Genomic DNA, 17,194 nt, shown 5'->3' with positions numbered 1-17,194 from the left:
CGTAGGAAACAAAGTTTCAGGGTCTTAAATCTAATTATATAATAGGGTAAGAGCAGTTTGATTTGCAATGGAGTGACACAGTAAATGCAAAACAGATGCTAATGCTTGTTTTTTCATAGGCTGTTGGTCTATTCAAAGCTAAGGGCTGAAACCAATAAGATACACACCAGCCTTTCCCGTGTGACACCTTACAGATATGTTGAACTCCAAGTCCCAGAATTCCCAGCTAAGTTAGGAAGAATTCTTTAGGGCACCAGGTGCAACTTCAGTTCATAAAAAACAAATACCTATAAAGAAGTCTGTTGCCAGCCATGAGCTGAGATTAACGTCAGAGGAGAGATTGAATTAGTCTGTAACTGGTCCACTTTCTCTAAATGGAAGTGGGTGGAAAGGAATAAGTGCTGTTCTGGCTCATCTCTAATCTGACTTCATGGCAAAACATGACCTTTGCTCCTAAATCAACATTTCTTCATCTCCCTGTTGCTGTCTGAAAAGCCCTCCAGATAGACCATGAGTGTAATTTTTATAAGGATAAAAAATTATTAGAAAGTTTCATTAATAATGCAAATGAGGCTTCTGCAAATTTCATGTTGTCTGTGACAAACATCATCTTTGTTTAATCAGGGCCATCCACGCCAAGACTAATGAGCAGATGAACTTGAATGCAAGATTTTACAATTGACGTACTAGTTTATGTCTCTATCAACATGACTTTCTTCAGTGTAAATATAAAAACAAAAGAAAAGAGATGCTTCTGGGAATGGGAAATGGCATAGAAGCATTGCTTAGATAATTTCAAAGTCCAATATGGAGGTCAATTTAATCAAACGTAATGACCTGTGCTAAATTATCTAAATTATCTTTACTAATTAAGACAGTGAGATGGTTATTCCATACCAAATATCATTGAAATTGTTTTCTAAAAAGATGCTGCCAATATAAAGCTATGTCTTCAAACCGTCCTCTCAGAGATATATAGAAGCCTGGCTCATGTCAAGGTTTGGGGGCTTTTACCATAAAAGTCTTCTAAAAAAAAAAGTGATGAATTGATTGATTATATGCTATCAAGTTGGTGTCAACTCTTAGTGATCATGTAGATAGACCTTCTCCAGGATGATTTGTCCACAACCTGACCCTTCAGAACTCCAGCGGTGCACCCATAACTGCTACAATCTAATCCATCCACCTTACTGATGGTTGCCCATTTCTTGTTTCCCTCCACCTTTCCCAGTGTTACAGACTTCTCAAGAAAGCTAAGTCTTCATATGACGTGTCCAAAATAGAAGGAATATAATGAGAGAGATAATTTTTTAAATTAAAAAACAATAGCAAAAGTTCTAAATTTGAGCCTCCCTTTGAATTTAAGGCCCATTCAATTTAGCCCGTTATTGAGGCTTCAGAGGGATGTGATTTGAAATGGTTCTGCTTTTCCAAATCCAAAGGCACATTTTTAGATACCATCAGCAAAAAAAAAAAAAAAAAAGGGCGGCGGAGAGAACTATGGAAGTGGGGCAGAATAAATCTGCTTAGAAAGTAGGAAAAATATCCAAAATTTACTCCACAGTTACTCCAGAATGTGTATGTGTTGTTTTGGTTCTTCCCTACCACCTGTGACTGACCATCTTCAGCCTTTACTGGAAAGAGAGTAGACTTGATGAATGCTCTTTCATACTGCTCTTCAAGATTACTTCTGATTTTGCCTGATCTAAAGCAAGGACGACAGTTTTCTGTCCTTTCTTAATACGCTGGTCAGTCTTGGTTGAAGAGGGAGCCTCTTCTACTACAGTGCTCGATTCCTTGATCTCTCAAATTTTCATTTCTCAGCCAGAAGGAACTTACATGCCAGCCTCAAAGATGGCTTATGAAAGAGGCAGGTATTTTTGATGGTACAGTGCTGCAGCCAAAGAAGGTGTATTTGGATCAGCATTTGCATTGGCTTGGTGTAGAAGCAGTTGGCAGCTCCTACTTATTCATGGTGACTTTTAGACATTTTAGCCTTTGGCTCTGTAATAAGGGGAAAGGTGCCTTCAGGGTCTAACCAACCCCTCTCACTGAGGCCCTTTGGTTCTGAGGTAACCCATGCCTGGGGGTAGGTGGCAACTGGAAAATTAGGTCCCTTTTCTGCCGCACACACACACACACGCATGCACACACATGGTTAGAAATCCATTTCTCCCTTCCTCACCAGTCCTCTGGGGGACCAGGAAGGGATGAAGGAGAAATCCTTCCCTCATCCCAGGTGCAACTGTAACTGCAAGAAGCGAAACCAGACAAAAACTGGATGAGTCTGTAGCTTAGCCAAGCTGTGGCAGGGGCTAAAAGGCCACTGGTCAACTCCAGGATGAAAAAAACCCCAACTTTATGAAAGGTATCAAAAGAAGAGAGGGTTCTACACACAGTTTAAAAAAAGATTTTAAAAAATCCTAACATAATTCTAACTACAGCTAAACAATACCACTTGCAATCTTGCCTGAGGCAACCCCCCTCGTCTAGGACTCCAGCCAACTCTCTCCAGAGACCCCAAAACTCTTCCTGCCCCAACCTGATAGAACCCCCTTATTTTCCTCTGGGCCCATCTGGTTGGCTTGGGATTTAAAGGACCAACTGCAGGGCAGCTCACTATGGCTACTGATCTGGATGGTAAGAGTTATTGCTAACGGGGCTTTCTATATTACGTTGCTCCAGACAGTGGGACCTGGGTTGGATGGAGTCTAGGAGTCCAAGGGCAGTTGGAAACTGAGCTCTTTTGGAGGGCATTTGGGACTTGATGCCTGAGTTTGGATTCTTTGGTTTTTGTATGTTTCAGGTTTTTTTATTATTTTAATTGGTTCATAGATGTTTTAATAAGTCATGTGTTCCTGTAGAACTGCTGAGAGTCCTATGGGATCGCAGTGGGATATACACATAATAAATAAATAGCTACCATCTAGCAAGCATCTGGATTTTTGGAGCCCAGTTCTGGTAGTCATATGTGAGTTGCAGTCGAAATAGGAGAGCATCAGGTTTCAGGTAGAAAGCTCCAAGTGCATCTCCATTTAAGAGGAAGGACCAAGAAAGACTCTGCTGTGATCTGGAAAGCCACCACCAGCCGAACTAAACAATAATGGTTAGGATATATGTCAGGGTCTAACCCGGCTGTACAGAGGATCAGAAAAAAATATTCATTAGTTACATTTATGCCACTATTTCTTCAGGGAGCTCACACTTTGTCCTCCAAAAAACCTTATGAGGTTGGTTAGACTGAAGGTTCATGACTGCCTGAAGAACATTTCAATTTTTTGACTAATCAGGGATTGAATGTGGATTTCCCTAGTCCTAGTCCAACGTTTTGACCATGACAATACTTTGATTTCCAAAATATAGATGATGCTGAACAACAACTGCCAGTAGCCCCAGCCAGCATGGCTGGTGATGAGGGACTCTGAGAATTCGTGTTCAGCAACATCTGGAGAGCCACAGGTTCCTAATCCTTAACCCTTTGGTGTCAGGGCTGGCAAATACTACTTTTCTGCTTGAGGCCCTGACAGCTGTTGGCAGTCAGACTAGATAATGCCATATTAGCTGGCTTAAAGATGGCAGGCTTAGAAGAAAATAGGAGAATACATATGACAATGAATATAACGGAGACAGAACTAGTATTTTTCCTAATATTGCCACAGCTAAAAAAAAAGAGGAAGAAGCAAGTAGAGAATCACAGCTTGGTGCTATGGCTGCTATGGCTCCCACTCAAAGATCTTTCCTTCCCTGCTCTGTCACTGAGTGCTAGAATGGTGTGATTTCAATATATTCCTTCAGTGTTTTCAGTATGCCATAAACATTTTTATTATGCAACGGCTTACTGTAGAGTAAGTGCATGCAATAAATAGATTGGCCGTAAGTTGACCATGTAATTGCAGCTTTCTCTTTTCATAATTGGGTTTGTTTAAACTTTGGTTCAAAGATGGTTAGTGTTAAAGACCAAAGATGGTCAGGACTGTATAATATTTTGAGTTCTTCTGGCCCTATTTTCACTGGAAATAGGCTACCAGGAAGACCAAAGAATGAGAGTTGAAAGACTAATAATCACAGTAGTAAACAGAAAAATAAGCAGTATCTTCAGTGAAATCATGAAAGAGGCTGGAACTGGGGTCATTCAGAAATAATTTTGATTAAACTAGTAGAAGGAGGTAGGCTTAGACTGGGAAAAAAATCTATTGAACAGAATGGATTATTGTTCAATGTGACTAAAGCAAAACAAGGCAAGGACAACCACAACCATCAAAGAACTGTCTTATAGCATCCACGTTTATAAATTCATTAGTATTCAAGATGCCACCAAGACACTCTGTGGGTTTTGTTGCAACAGACTAACACAGCTACCTCTCTAGGCATAAGAAAAACAGGTTTCTAATCAGGACCAACAGATAGTCCTGACCCAGAAGTCTTTTCAGGTGTCAGGGACATCACCTCTGCTCTCCTGGGATTGATTGTGCAAACTTTTTGGGAATGTGTATGTGGAAGCTTTCTGGGGATGAATGAGACAACCGCATTCCAAAAAATGGATAACTCAGGGGGAAAAAAACTTGAGTTCATTTAAATTCAATTGAAATGAAAAGAGATCTAAATATAGATAAAGATACAGATTATTAAATAATCCTTTTGTGTTTCTTAATTTCTTCCCTTTGTCATACTGAAATGTGTAATTCAGCAGCAGCCTTTGTTGAAGGGCTGAATTCAGTGCCACAGGTTATTTACCTATCTTGAGTACCATCATTATACAGGTAGTCCCAGTTTAAGAATGGGTTCCACTCCCAAGGTCTGTCCTTCAGCTGAATTTGTATGTAAGCTGGAACAGCCTTATTGTATATTACTGTATAAGTAGTTTTGCGTAAGAACTTGAACCATTGTGTATCTGACTCGAATCATTGTGTATTTAACTCAAAATTTGCTATAGTAGGCTCCGTTCTTAACTACGGGCCGTCCTTAAACTGGGTGTTCTTCAACTGGGGACTGCCTATATAGTGTCTTCCCCTCCTCTCTGCCAAAAGAAATAAATACAGCTTGATAGGTTCCTAGACTACTGAACTTGTACTCCAAAAACTTAAACCAAAAGCAATTAAAGCAGCAAAAAAGAGATGAAATAAATCCTTTTTTTTAAAGTACAGTTGATCTCATTGCTGTTTCATCCTGTGACCAGTAAAAATAAGGTGATTCCATGTATGACATCCCACACCCTTCATTCAAGAACTGGTGAAGGCTCAAATCCTGATCCTATGCCAAGCATAAGTGATCATGTGTGGTGATAGGAATGGCAAAACAAGGCAAAGAAACCTTTTGGGGGCAAAACAAGACATGTGAGAGGAACCCAGTCAAGAAGTTGATGTGAGTTTAAGGTAGGCAGTACAAGAACTTGAGAAGAATGAGGTGATCCTTCCCTTTGAAGAAAGAAATTCTAACTCAGCCAAAGAGAGGAAGAAGTGGAAGCAACCAGGGAGGGATGATTGGTCAGAAAGAAGCTGAAGCAGCATAGAGGGACAGAATCTTTTTTTTTAAAGGTTGAGATTTCTGATTGGTTCGTTTGTCAACCTTCAAATATGTTGTAACTCCCAGAATTCCAGTGGCCTCATTGGCTGGGAATTCTGGAAGCTGTAATCTTAGCATATGCAGAATGTTGTATGGTTTGTGAGATAGCAAGTAGAGCTCATAACAATATGTTGGTTATAGTCATACAAGGATGTTGGATGTGTATGTGTGTGTGTGTGTGTGTGTGTGTGTGTGTGAATAAATAAACTGGCCCTTTTTCACATGATACATGCAAATGGATACCACAGGCTATGAAAGAAACTCCATGGTATCTTTCTGTGATCCTCATTCCCTTTGGAAAATCAAGCCAGGGAAATGACTGCGTTTGGCTTTAACCAAGGATTCTCTTGTCTTACAGAGAGAGGATGCAAGCCATGGAAAAACAGATTGCCAGTTTAACTGGCCTTGTTCAGTCTGCGCTTTTAAAAGGGCCAAATACAAGTAATAGCAAAGATCCTTCTAGGTAAAAAAAAAACGAAAAACAAAATGAAATAAAATAAAATAATTAAATCTATTTTGTTGTAATAATGTTCGTGATCACCGGGGGGGGGGGGGAGGGAATGTCCCATGACAATTCCTGACCTTGTTGACTTCACTTGAGTCAAGATTTCATCTTCACATTTTAAAAATGTGGGTTAATAGAAGAGTAATTCATGGAGATTTGCCCTATTCTTCTGATTAGCATTTCAATTAATCTTCTGGTTAAATTCCCTTGGTGGTGGTGGAACTCTATTCTTCTTTAAACCTACATGCTACAGAGAGATCATAGAACATAGCAAATAATTAAACTAGAAGGTAATCTATACTCTAGATAGGATCCTGTAATGTAATTTAGATTGTAATTATAAGCAAAAGCATTGATAGTTCACTGTTTGAAAGTTTGTTATCTGATAACATCAAGGTGATTCTAGTGTAATTATACTCTGTTTTTCTTCCATTTAGTGAGAAGATGGTAAAGACTGTAACTAGTAAGAGCAGTGCTGAGAAGTCAGGTAAGCTTTCTTGTGATATGATAAGCACAACAGAATGCATTTTATCTTAAAGGGAGTTTTGGGGCTCAGCACAAAAACTTGAATGTGCCATAATGCTTTCAGCTGTCAGAAATCTGACCAAGGAACTGATGGAGCCCTAGATTGGTAGTTGCAATTTCATGAATCTGGAAGAAGAGATTTCATGAGTCTGGAGGAAAAGATATGATTTTTGTTAAACCTGAAGGATCCTAAAGATGATAGTCTTTTGCAGTATTAAGACTAATTGACTATTTAGTTTGCTTTCTTCTTTAGCTCTGTGTCTAATTTCCAAATGAACAAACATTGCAAAGACATGGTAAATCTGCAATGCTTCTTGCCCAAGGAAACTTAAAACTCTGCCTTGGACTTCTGTGTATTTGGGAAAATCATGATGGAATGTAATGACACTTAGAGTAAATTCAGGAAGAATCATACTTTATCATCTTGCCTGGACTGTTCCACCTCAGAATGCAAGAATAGGCAGAATGTTTGATCTGCAAAGGTTTCCTTGAAAATAGGAAACTTGCAGAAACAAGATAATGGTTTGCTTGTTAGCTAAGGGCAACATCAGTTTCCTGTGAGAGTTGCAGGTCAGTAACGCTTCTTATCTCCCCTTCAACTCTTCTTTAAGAGTAACTTAACTTGAAAAGAGTGCAAAATTGTTCCTAGTGTGGTTGACTTCTATAGTCAGCCCATTGTTTCAAAGTCCACTCAGCTAAAACAGAACCGGTCTGTACATTCTTACATTAAGCAGTGAGCAATCATTTCTTGCAGGGGCGAATTCCACCTTTGCGGCTGTTGGAAGTCTCCTAAAGTTGTGCTATTCCAAAAGCAAAACCTATTTTTGTGGGGGTGAAAATTTCTGACTTAAGCTTCCACTTGGCTTCGGTGCTTATTTGGCATTACCCCTCTCCCCAGAGAAGCAGCATTTTAGCTCTTCCCTTGGTGCCATTGCTAAATGACAGCTTTGCCCACAGAATCTGTGCTGGTCAATTTTGCCTGGTGTACATAATGGCTGATATATAAGAATTCAGGGAACTGGAATCCGGCTGGATGAAAGCCACACTCAACATGCATGCTTTTCCAATCTATTTGAAACTGTATCCATATATTTTATGAAGCGCTGTCTTTCATTTTTTCCAAAAACAAAAAGGAAAAAAAATAGTAAAGAAGGTGCACAAGTGAGTGAGATTTGTACAGTATTGAAGCAAAAATCAGCTTGAACATTAAAACACACAGCACACATTGTGGAACTGTGGCCAGGCTATGAGCCATCAAATACATTGATGTAGGTTAAGTTTGTCCCCCTGTGCTGTTTTTATGAAACTACACTCTGACTAGGGTTGCAGTTTAGGGGTGTCACAAATGTGACACCCATAAAAAACAGGCAGAGCTTCAATTGTATGGTCGCAGCCACCATCTTGACTTTTTGACCATATCCTGAGTGGGATGCATACCATACCATCTGTTCTGTGTACTATTTTCAGCGGTAGACCTCACCTGATTCCTTCTGGCACTAAAGTTGTTGTAAATTTACGCTTGGAAGGAGAAGAGCACAACGTTTTCCTCAGCCTTATATCCTCCAGGAGTGTCCTGTGTCTTCCAGGGGTGTTTTACAATATCCCTCATCTCCCAGCCAGGCTGATAGGGAATTTGGGCATGTAGAATAATTAACTGGAGCCCTCATCCTGTCAGTCCAACACACATCCTTTCTGAACAAGTCATAGAGCTGCTTTTCCAGACGAGTGAGGAGAGCTGCGACATCTTGAGGTGTTTCAGAAAATGGCTCATCTCTTTTTTATGGTGGGCAGTGACAGATGGGAAGGGAAAGACAGGGATTGGCTTTTTAAAAGAGACTGCATGAAGGCATCTATGCTGAATGTTGTCTTGTAGCCTGCTGGGAAGAGAGCATATCCAAGCCTTGAGCTCAGGCATTCTATTTCTTTCTCTCCTTTTGCCTGTGGAACTGTCTCTAAACATGGCATTGCCCAGGGTTAGATGTCTGAAGAGGCAGGCACAGCTGGTTGGGTGTGGTAGGCTGGAAAGGAATCTACATCTGCCATTTTTATTTCTCCCCGGAATATTATGCAAGAGTCCTTTTTAGACTCCTGAAACATCATCCAGAGTAAAATGCCAACTGGAAAACACATGACCTGTTGCAAAGAAACAGGCTGTTTACCCTTACCTCATTTTCCCCTTTTAGGATGGGAAATTCCTTCAAAAGTTTATTGGTTGCATGACAGGAAAACTACCCTTCAGACTTTTTGTATAGTTGGAATCAAGCCCATCTTCAATCTCATTGATGTTCAAAAGTTTAAGGCAATGGAAGGCTAAGGCAGGAAAAACAAACTTTATTACAGTTCTGTGCTATATTTAGGCTTCCTTTAAAACTGCATATAGTGAAGTCTTAGGCTTGAATTGAAAAAGGGAGGTATGACCTAACTAGTCAAGAAGGGGCTCCATTGTGACGGGTTTACGTTTTCCCACTGCAACCACTCAGCAACATGTACTGCCCAATTCTGGACTATAGCTGATAATGGGGAATGTAATGGATGAAAATAATATGAAAAGATGAATTGTTCAGAACAAAGATGTGTTTTTCATGCTCTAATGATAGCAAAAAGGATAATTCTTGGGAGATGGAAAAATTCCAGACATAAAGGACTTGTTTCTTCTTTAGTTCTGTGTTTAAGATTGAGATTTAGCAATTTTTGAGAAAATTATATATTTGGTTAATCAGAAAATGTCACATTCTCTCCCTTTGGGAAAAATTTTTGAACAGGCTTGGTCAATATTAAAAGCTTAGTTTTTCTTTTTAAAGATTTACAAAATCAGGTGAAGCCGAGATATAGTTGTAATTATAGTTTTTGTTTGTGTGTTCTTTTTCTGTATTTTCTTATTGTTTAATAATTTCCTTTTTGTTTTTGTTTTTGTGTGTGGTAAATTGTTTATTTTTATTTTATATTATTTTATATATGACTCTTTGAAAATGGATCAATAAAAGCATTTGGATTTTTGCAGAAAAAGAAGAAAAAAAGATGAATTACTATGCCACTAGGGGTTGGTGCAAGCCGTAGTTAGTACTTAGGTGATCAGTTCTCCTTTTCCTCCTTTTTGTAACTCTTCTTGGTTTGTACCTTAATGGATTGGTTAGAGGTTGAGGGTGGTGGGGTGTGGCAAAGGAAAACAATGTCAGGAAAATAAATGTCAGGAAAATAGAACAAACTATGTCACCATACTAAGACATAGCTGCAGGTGGTAAGTAAAGAACCAACTCTGGCTGCACTTTAAGCTTAAAAATCCTTGAGCTAAAGGAAATATTTTCTGGCTTCACCGTCAAACTCAGCCACTTTCTCCTTTTGGTCTGCAGCAGCTCTCTTCCTCTGGCTGGGTTCACCTGGTATGCTAAAGCACAGTATGTTAGACTGTAATTTATGAAATAAACCAGGATTGCCTGGGTTTGCACAATACCATAAGTCATAAGCCAAATGAATAGACACTCCAGGGATTGGACTACCACCAAGTCCAAATCTTACAAGTTTCATGATGGCTTCATGTAATGTGTGAAGCTAGCCCATGTGTCTTCTGTTTTCTCTTCTTGCACTGAATTTGAATCTGTTCAATGATATCTCAGAATCAATATTAGTTTGTTAGATGTATATCCCACTTTTCTTTCCAAAGATGAAGGCAGTGTGCATTGCGCGCCTTCCTCCAATTTTTTCCTACCACATCATCTCTGTGGGGTTGGGTGGGCTGAGAATGTGTGACTGGCCCAAATCACTCGGGGAGCTTCTGTACCTGAGGATGACCCTAAGTCCCAACACTTCAACCACAAAACACGCTGGCTAACTTTATTTCATGAAGGAAAGAACCAACTCGTGTTATCAAAGTGACACTGTTAATAAGGTAATTACCACCTTCAACCTAGAGAATAATTCAGTTATTTGAGTCAGATGGCTGTTTTCCTCTACATATTCCTATCTGTGTGTAGCTTACACCAAGCAGAAATATCTGGGCTTATTTATAGATAATAGTGGATTTGTTGAAGTCCAGTTAACCGAACCGATGACTAGATTTCATCAAGTATTTGAGCAGCCGAAGAAAATCCCTGTCTTATTTAATAATTATATTGTATAGAAATTAACTTTTGACAATGGTTCTCTTTCTGTTGTCTCATCTGTTCTCTGTCATCACATCAGTCAGTCACTGTGTTCTGTTATACTCTAATCTGTGATACTGTTTTCACAACATCAAGTTTATTAAGCGATCCATGGGAGCTCTAATCTTCAATGATTGAAAGAGGAGTAGAAGAGAGGAAAGTATGATTATTAACGGAGTCATTTGTCTCTCTCTATTTTTAGGATCCGCTCATGACTTTACTGGGAAAAGTTCATTAACAGGAGTTGAGATTTCCAGTAAAAGCACCCGCCAGTCCATCCCAGCAAACTCCACAGCCCTGCAGTTCAGCCTCTCTGACATGAAACGGAATGTGTCAGATCTCCGACTCCAGCTTCTGCAGATAAGACAGCTCCAGGTACCGTTACCTTAGAGAAGGCTTTCAGTGGGATGCAAGCATATCTGCACTTGCATTTTCAAACCCATCCACAAACTAAATCTTAGTTACCCTTGAAAAATGCACTTTTCCTAATTTTGTAGTACACTTTGCCCAAATTACCCTCCTTAGAAAATTACTTGCCAGCACTGTATATATGATGCAAAATTGCTAAGGAAGATACATATGCTTTCTGAAATGGGTACCAAAATGCGAACACATTTTAGTTTGAACTTTTTTTAAAAAAAGATAGTCATGTTGGCATAAGCCTCAGTGAAATTTAATAGAACACTTATGAACGTGCCCCTTTTTAAGATTCCACAAGGCTTATCTGTTGTTTTTGCTGCAACAAATTAAGCAGATACCCCTGTGAAAGTTGCTCTGAATACTCTTTCAAATCTATTAGTATCAACATCAAATTAAAGGTTTTGTTTGTAGAGGGAAAGTGGGATCAAAACAGCAACAGTCAAAAACCATAAAGATGTGGCTAAGCAGCATTTACTCTTGCCAATGTTGTTTGAATTTTTAAAAAGTAAGGAATTTACTGGAGAAAATTTGAGATTTACCCTTCCTCCATCTCACCAAGCCGATAACATATGTTGGCGTATCATCATGTTTAGAAAGTTTGGAACATTGACTATTTTTTAAATAAAACACATCTTTTAAGTGTTTCTAAGAGCTACACTGCACAGTATTTAAAATATATATTGTGCAAATCCGCTTCTGGTTTTTATTTTGTTTAGGGCAAGTTCATGCTGTAGCAGGAGGTAGAATTCAGCTGACTTTGGCTGCTCTTGAAAAGCTAAGCCCAAGCAACCTGAAAGGACTTGGATGGGAAACCACTGGGAAATCCCAGGACAGTAGGCTAGACTGGCAAATTGAAAGCCACCCTGGACAAAAGCAGTGGCAAACCATTTGTGTATTGTTGCCATTAAAAGTACATGGTCTTTGAGTGTGACTCAAACTAGTCTTTGCTTTTGTATATATGGTGATCCAGTCTGGATTGAAACCACTGCATGTGAGGAAGCAGAAGCCGAGTCCTTTACAAGGGCTCTGGTTTAAAAAAAAAACCACACACAATCAAGAAGAGTTGTGGCAGCTTTTAAAAAATAGTAGAATCAACCCCTTTAAAAAAATCTTGTAAGGTATATGTGAATTTTTCTAGACAAAGTCCTAAGGGTGGATTAAGAACCTTGTTTCCGTCTCCAACGGTTTTGATCCAGATTGAGCTTCAGAAGATAATGAGTACTTAAGAACATAACAGAGGAGCATAATCAGGGCCTGCTGGATCAGATCCCTGGCCCATCTAGTCCAGCAGTCTGTTCTCACAGCAGCCAACCAACTACACAAGGAAGCCCATTAGTTTCCCAGCAGATGGCCTTCAGAGGCAATCTAGGAGGCTAAATTCCTGGCACCAATGATTCCTGGCAATGATGCAAAAGTGACTTTCCATTGGCTTCTTTCAGGATTTTTTTTTAACCTCCCGGTGTTGCCTACAGCTCTAGGATACCCTGCTGGTCTCCTGTCCAAGTATTGACCAGGCCCAACCCTGCTTAGCATTTCAAATTGAGCCAAGGTCATCCAGTGGCTATCTATGCTGCCATCTAGCTGGGCAGTACTACCAGATTACAGTTTCCAGAATTCCTGCATGTAATTCACAAGATGTTTCTTTTTATTGGGCTGTTCACATTTATCTGGAGATAAGAAGCACGTCCTCATGCAGTGTGTCCTGTCTGGCAGAATGCCAACCACATAATTTATTTTGTAAAGAAAACATATTGAACTACTTAGCCAGAAGAACTACTTGATCCCCATCTGTGTGTTTTCTTTAGGATCCTTATATAAATATTCTTTTTCTTTCGAGCCTCTCTGTGTGTGTGCTTCTGTGGGGATCTCGCTAGGAGTTATTTTTAAAAATCTAAAATGTAAATGGTTGCTACCCACCATCAGGAATGGTCACAATGTCTTAATTGAGATATATTAATATCTTAAGAAACAATATGACTTTAAGAATACAGTGCTCCTTGAACTGTGCGGAAAAGAATCTGAGATAACCCTTTTGCTTCAGTGGTGTTGAGGTTAACATATATGAATACTGTATAAGGGCATTTACACAGTGATCCTCCCTAAAGCACAACAGTGTGCCCATGTACAGTCAGAGGCTGACTTTTAGGGACATGTGGTTTCAGTGTCCTTCACAACAAACAATAGAAGCAAGGAAGAATAGTTTGTTCTGTTCCTTGGCCTAGTGACAATGAAGAAGGCATGTAAATATTTATGGAAAATGGCTAAAGGCATCTTAATGACCAGTATGTTTCATTTGAGTACAAAGCATTGGGCTTTTGTTTTGTTTTGTTTTGGGATTGTTTACTTCATGTTTTTGGTCTTCAATCTTTGGCTTTTCAGTGTAATCTTCGAATAGGGAACATTAAATATGATTCCAGCCTGGTTAATCTCTTGCAGCCCAAACAACAGAGTGTCTCGTGGCATCTTTAGGTTGACCAATTTATTATCACGTAAGCCTTGTGGTTTATAGGACGCGTCATTAGAATCGTGGGTGTCATCCTGAAGAAGGAATATGATATCTACATGCAGTTTTTATTGGACAGAAAGGGAGGGTGGAATAGTAAAAGCAGAAGCAAGATGTTTCTCAACTTTGGCAACTTGAAGATGTGTGGACTTCAGCTCCTAGAATTCCCCAGCCAGCATGACAGAGATATTTTTCTTTGGACCAGTGATCTGGTTAACATGTGGCATGATTAAAAATGTTGGCCTCTGTTCATTGTATGAGAAAGAGGGTTAAATCAGTAAAGTCTTCCCCAACTCCCTTTCTTTAGCCATCCTATTATTGGGTTGAGGAGATCAATAATGCTGCACAGTGATATCCAAAAGTTGAATAAAAGCGATAAGCAGGGCATTCATAGTCAGAGCTTCATCCTGGACATGATAATACGCCTTTCTCTATAAATGCAAATACATACTCGTGAGTTTATCAGTGGGAGATTCAAGAACAAGGTTCAGGGAAGTTGCCTGGATTATAGTTACAAAAAATTCTCTGATAACAGGGATCAGCTCCTGCACAATCTTGGAATCTAGCCATATCTGTATGTCAGCTCAATTGAAATCTCTCTTTCTCCTGCCCGTATGGGGTAAAAGACTTTGCTGCCCCCCCCTTTTTTTTGGCCTTAAAATGCAGCAGTTTCTTTTAATCGATGGCAAAAATGAGCCCATTAGCAAGCCCCAAATGGTGGCACCGAAGTGCTGATTCCATCAGTTTAGATTGCAGACAAAACATTAAAAAACTGCCTTACTTGCAAATGGATGCTTGGTCTGTCTAGTTTAGCTGGCATATTGCTGGATGCAGACTTTCTATTCTGTGGGCAACGATCTTTCCCAGATCTCGTGCCAGAGAATGTTGCTGGATGGATTGAACCTGAATGCAAAATGTGTGTGAAGTCCTACTATTAAGCTATGGCCTTTCCCAACGCAGCACCCTTCTGGACTGTCACTCTGTTCCTCTTCATCATGATACCCATTGCCTTGCTAGCAGGGACTGATAGGAATTGCACTCCAACAGGTCTGGAAGGCATGGGGTTGGGTTTCACTAGCTCATGGTATGTGAATTATAATGCTTTTTAATAACAGCGTTGTTTTTACGGGAAGCTTTTTTCAAGGAGTCACAAGCACTTGTCATAGGCACTAATGAAAAATGAAAGTGGCCATTCAGGGGCTAATGAAAAATGAAATCTCAGGTTACTGAAATTAAGTTGACTTCAGTGCTCGTTTAGAATGACAGCAACATTCTAGGAGCTGCAGCGAGACAGTGAAAGGCCAGGGAGGGGACAGAAACAACAGTAGATAACTGCTAACCTGAAAACTCGCCTGTATGATCCAGTGTAACCTCACTTGGCGATATGCTATTAAGCCAGCCTGCCTGCCTGCCTGCCTGCCTGCCTGCCTGCCTGCCTGCCTGCCTGCCTGCCTGCCTGCCTGCCTTCCTTCCTTCCTTCCTTCCTTCCTTCCTTCCTTCCTTCCTTCCTTCCTTCCTTCCTTCCTTCCTTCCTTCCACAATAACAGTTGCCTTTTTCACAAATACTTCTGGTTTAGATCTCCCATTGTTACACTCCCAGCTGCTTGGGTATCCAAGATCTAGTTGGGCTTGCTGTTGCTTGCCCCTAACACACAGTCATGGCATTAGGCAACTGGAAATTGCACAATCTCTTAATCCAGCCCTAAACCTCAAAACAACCTAAGATTACACGATTTCTTCATAAGGTTTTATATTCTGCTTGTTCACAAATTTCACCTAGACAATATACAAATAGACCAAAAAGAAAAAGGTTAAACCTGGGTGGTCCTTGTTGGCCTTTTCTTCGTGAGCCACTCAGAACTTGCTACCTTGCTCTGCCTGTTAGGAGGCCCTGATGATTCTACTTGTGGCTTTGATGTAGAGATAATAGGATAAATAGATGGTGCAAGGCTCATTTGATACTTTCCCGAGTGTTCCCCAGCTCAGTGGCCAACAAATGTCATGGAGCTGACCTTAGACAGCAGCACTCTGTTCTGAAACTGCAAAGGGCTTACCAGGGGTGTCTCCAGGAAGGGCATGGAAGCCCACAATACACATAAAAAAGGGGCAGGGCCTTGATCACATGGTTCTGGCTGCCATCTTGACTTTTTTGACCCCTGGGGCATACTAAAATCTAATGCATGCTCTCTCTCACTCTATCTTTCCACCAACCACATACAGGTGGTCCCCAGTTTAAGAACGACTTCCATTCCCAAGGTCTGTCCTTAAGTCGAATTTGTATGTAAGCTGGAACAGTATTATTGTATAATATTGTATAAGTAGTATTATGTAATTAACTCAAACCATTGTGTATTTAACTCGGATCATTGTGTATTTAACTCGAATTTTGCTACAGTAGGCTCCGTTCTTAACTATGGGTCGTCCATAAACAGGGCGCTCTAAACCCAGGGACTATTTGTATTTCTTTGTTTGATCCTCCCTAAATCTGCCTCCACTGTGGATTTTACTTGTGGCTTTTTTTGCTGCTTTTTCATATTTGTTACCATAAACCAGTTGAATGACAGGTCTATCAAAGCAAACAACACATTTGTGCCATCTTCAGGAAGAGAAGCTGTTTTGTGTTGCTAGAGAATAAAATTGTTGCCCAACACACCAGAATGTAATAGATACAACACCCTGGACTGTTTTGCGTATAAAAAGCTAAAGATAATGTATCAACAGCTTATTCAACAAACTATGTTTTAAAAATCCTGGCTTCAGCTTTGCTTGAGAACACAGCAGTCTTGTTTATCAATGTTCTGCTGAATTTAGATGTATAGTTTATATATTAATAGCATACATGCTCTTTTCTGCTTCCCCTATTCCTAGGATCCTTCCTTTCTTAAGTGTGTTCAGCTGCAATATTATTTATGTAAGCCCTCTTCTGAGCAATGGGATGTGTTGAGATAGGAGGGATGTTAGGCAGGATAAATTGAAACTGATTTCTTTTATGTAACAGCTGCAGAATCAGGAGACGCTAAAAGCCATGATGAAGAACGCGGAACTGGAGATCAATGACAAAGTGATGGAAAGAGCAAAAAGATTGGAAGACCCCGTGCAACGGCAGCGCCACCTGGTGGAGCAGGAGAGACAGAAGTACCTTCACGAGACAGAAAAGATTGTGAAGAGCTTGTGGTGAGCGAAAACAAACTCTTGAGCCCCAATTGGTTGTTATTTCGTCAGCATCTCGTGATCATCAGGGTTGGAGGAATGGCACAGTGAAATAATTGGAGAGGAAGGGTGGGCGTTTTCAGTCCATTTTTTTTTCTTTTGGCCAGAGTCAGGCTCTGGGTATTTTTCAGTTGTATTTTCTGCTGCAGATTTGCCCTCCAATTTTCTTATGATTTTTTTTTTCCTTTGGGGAGGAAAAAATGGCTTCTGTTTGTCTACCTCATTCTTGGGTTTATTTGTTTTTTTAGATTTTTTTAACCCTCCTTTATTATTTTCATACAACTCAAGGCGGCAAACATACTTAATATTCCTTCCTCCTCCTGTTTTCCC

At 40.0% G+C, this 17,194-nt stretch overlaps 1 protein-coding gene across 20 annotated transcripts in view; it reads left to right on the top strand.

Moving 5' to 3' along the window:
* The window catches only part of KIAA1217 (KIAA1217 ortholog), a 382,394-nt gene that overhangs the window by 341,763 nt on the left and 23,437 nt on the right, over positions 1–17,194 (top strand). For 16 of the 20 annotated variants that reach the window (XM_088150361.1, XM_088150358.1, XM_088150348.1 and 13 more), the window contains 4 exons: positions 5,921–6,025; positions 6,505–6,554; positions 10,934–11,106; positions 16,653–16,828. In XM_088150361.1, coding sequence (XP_088006487.1) covers positions 5,921–6,025; positions 6,505–6,554; positions 10,934–11,106; positions 16,653–16,828 — 504 coding nt within the window. The remainder of the gene's footprint in view (positions 1–5,920; positions 6,026–6,504; positions 6,555–10,933; positions 11,107–16,652; positions 16,829–17,194) is intronic. The other 4 variants (XM_088150357.1, XM_088150354.1, XM_088150356.1 and 1 more) reach the window with 1 other exon arrangement.

The sequence above is a fragment of the Python bivittatus genome, unplaced genomic scaffold (assembly GCF_059951505.1).
Source record: "Python bivittatus isolate LINGU-HERP-01145 unplaced genomic scaffold, Pbiv_v1 ctg000610_np1212, whole genome shotgun sequence".
Classification (NCBI taxonomy): domain Eukaryota; kingdom Metazoa; phylum Chordata; class Lepidosauria; order Squamata; family Pythonidae; genus Python; species Python bivittatus.
The sequence above is the reverse complement of the archived record's forward strand: the minus strand, read 5'-3'. Positions and strand labels throughout refer to the sequence as shown.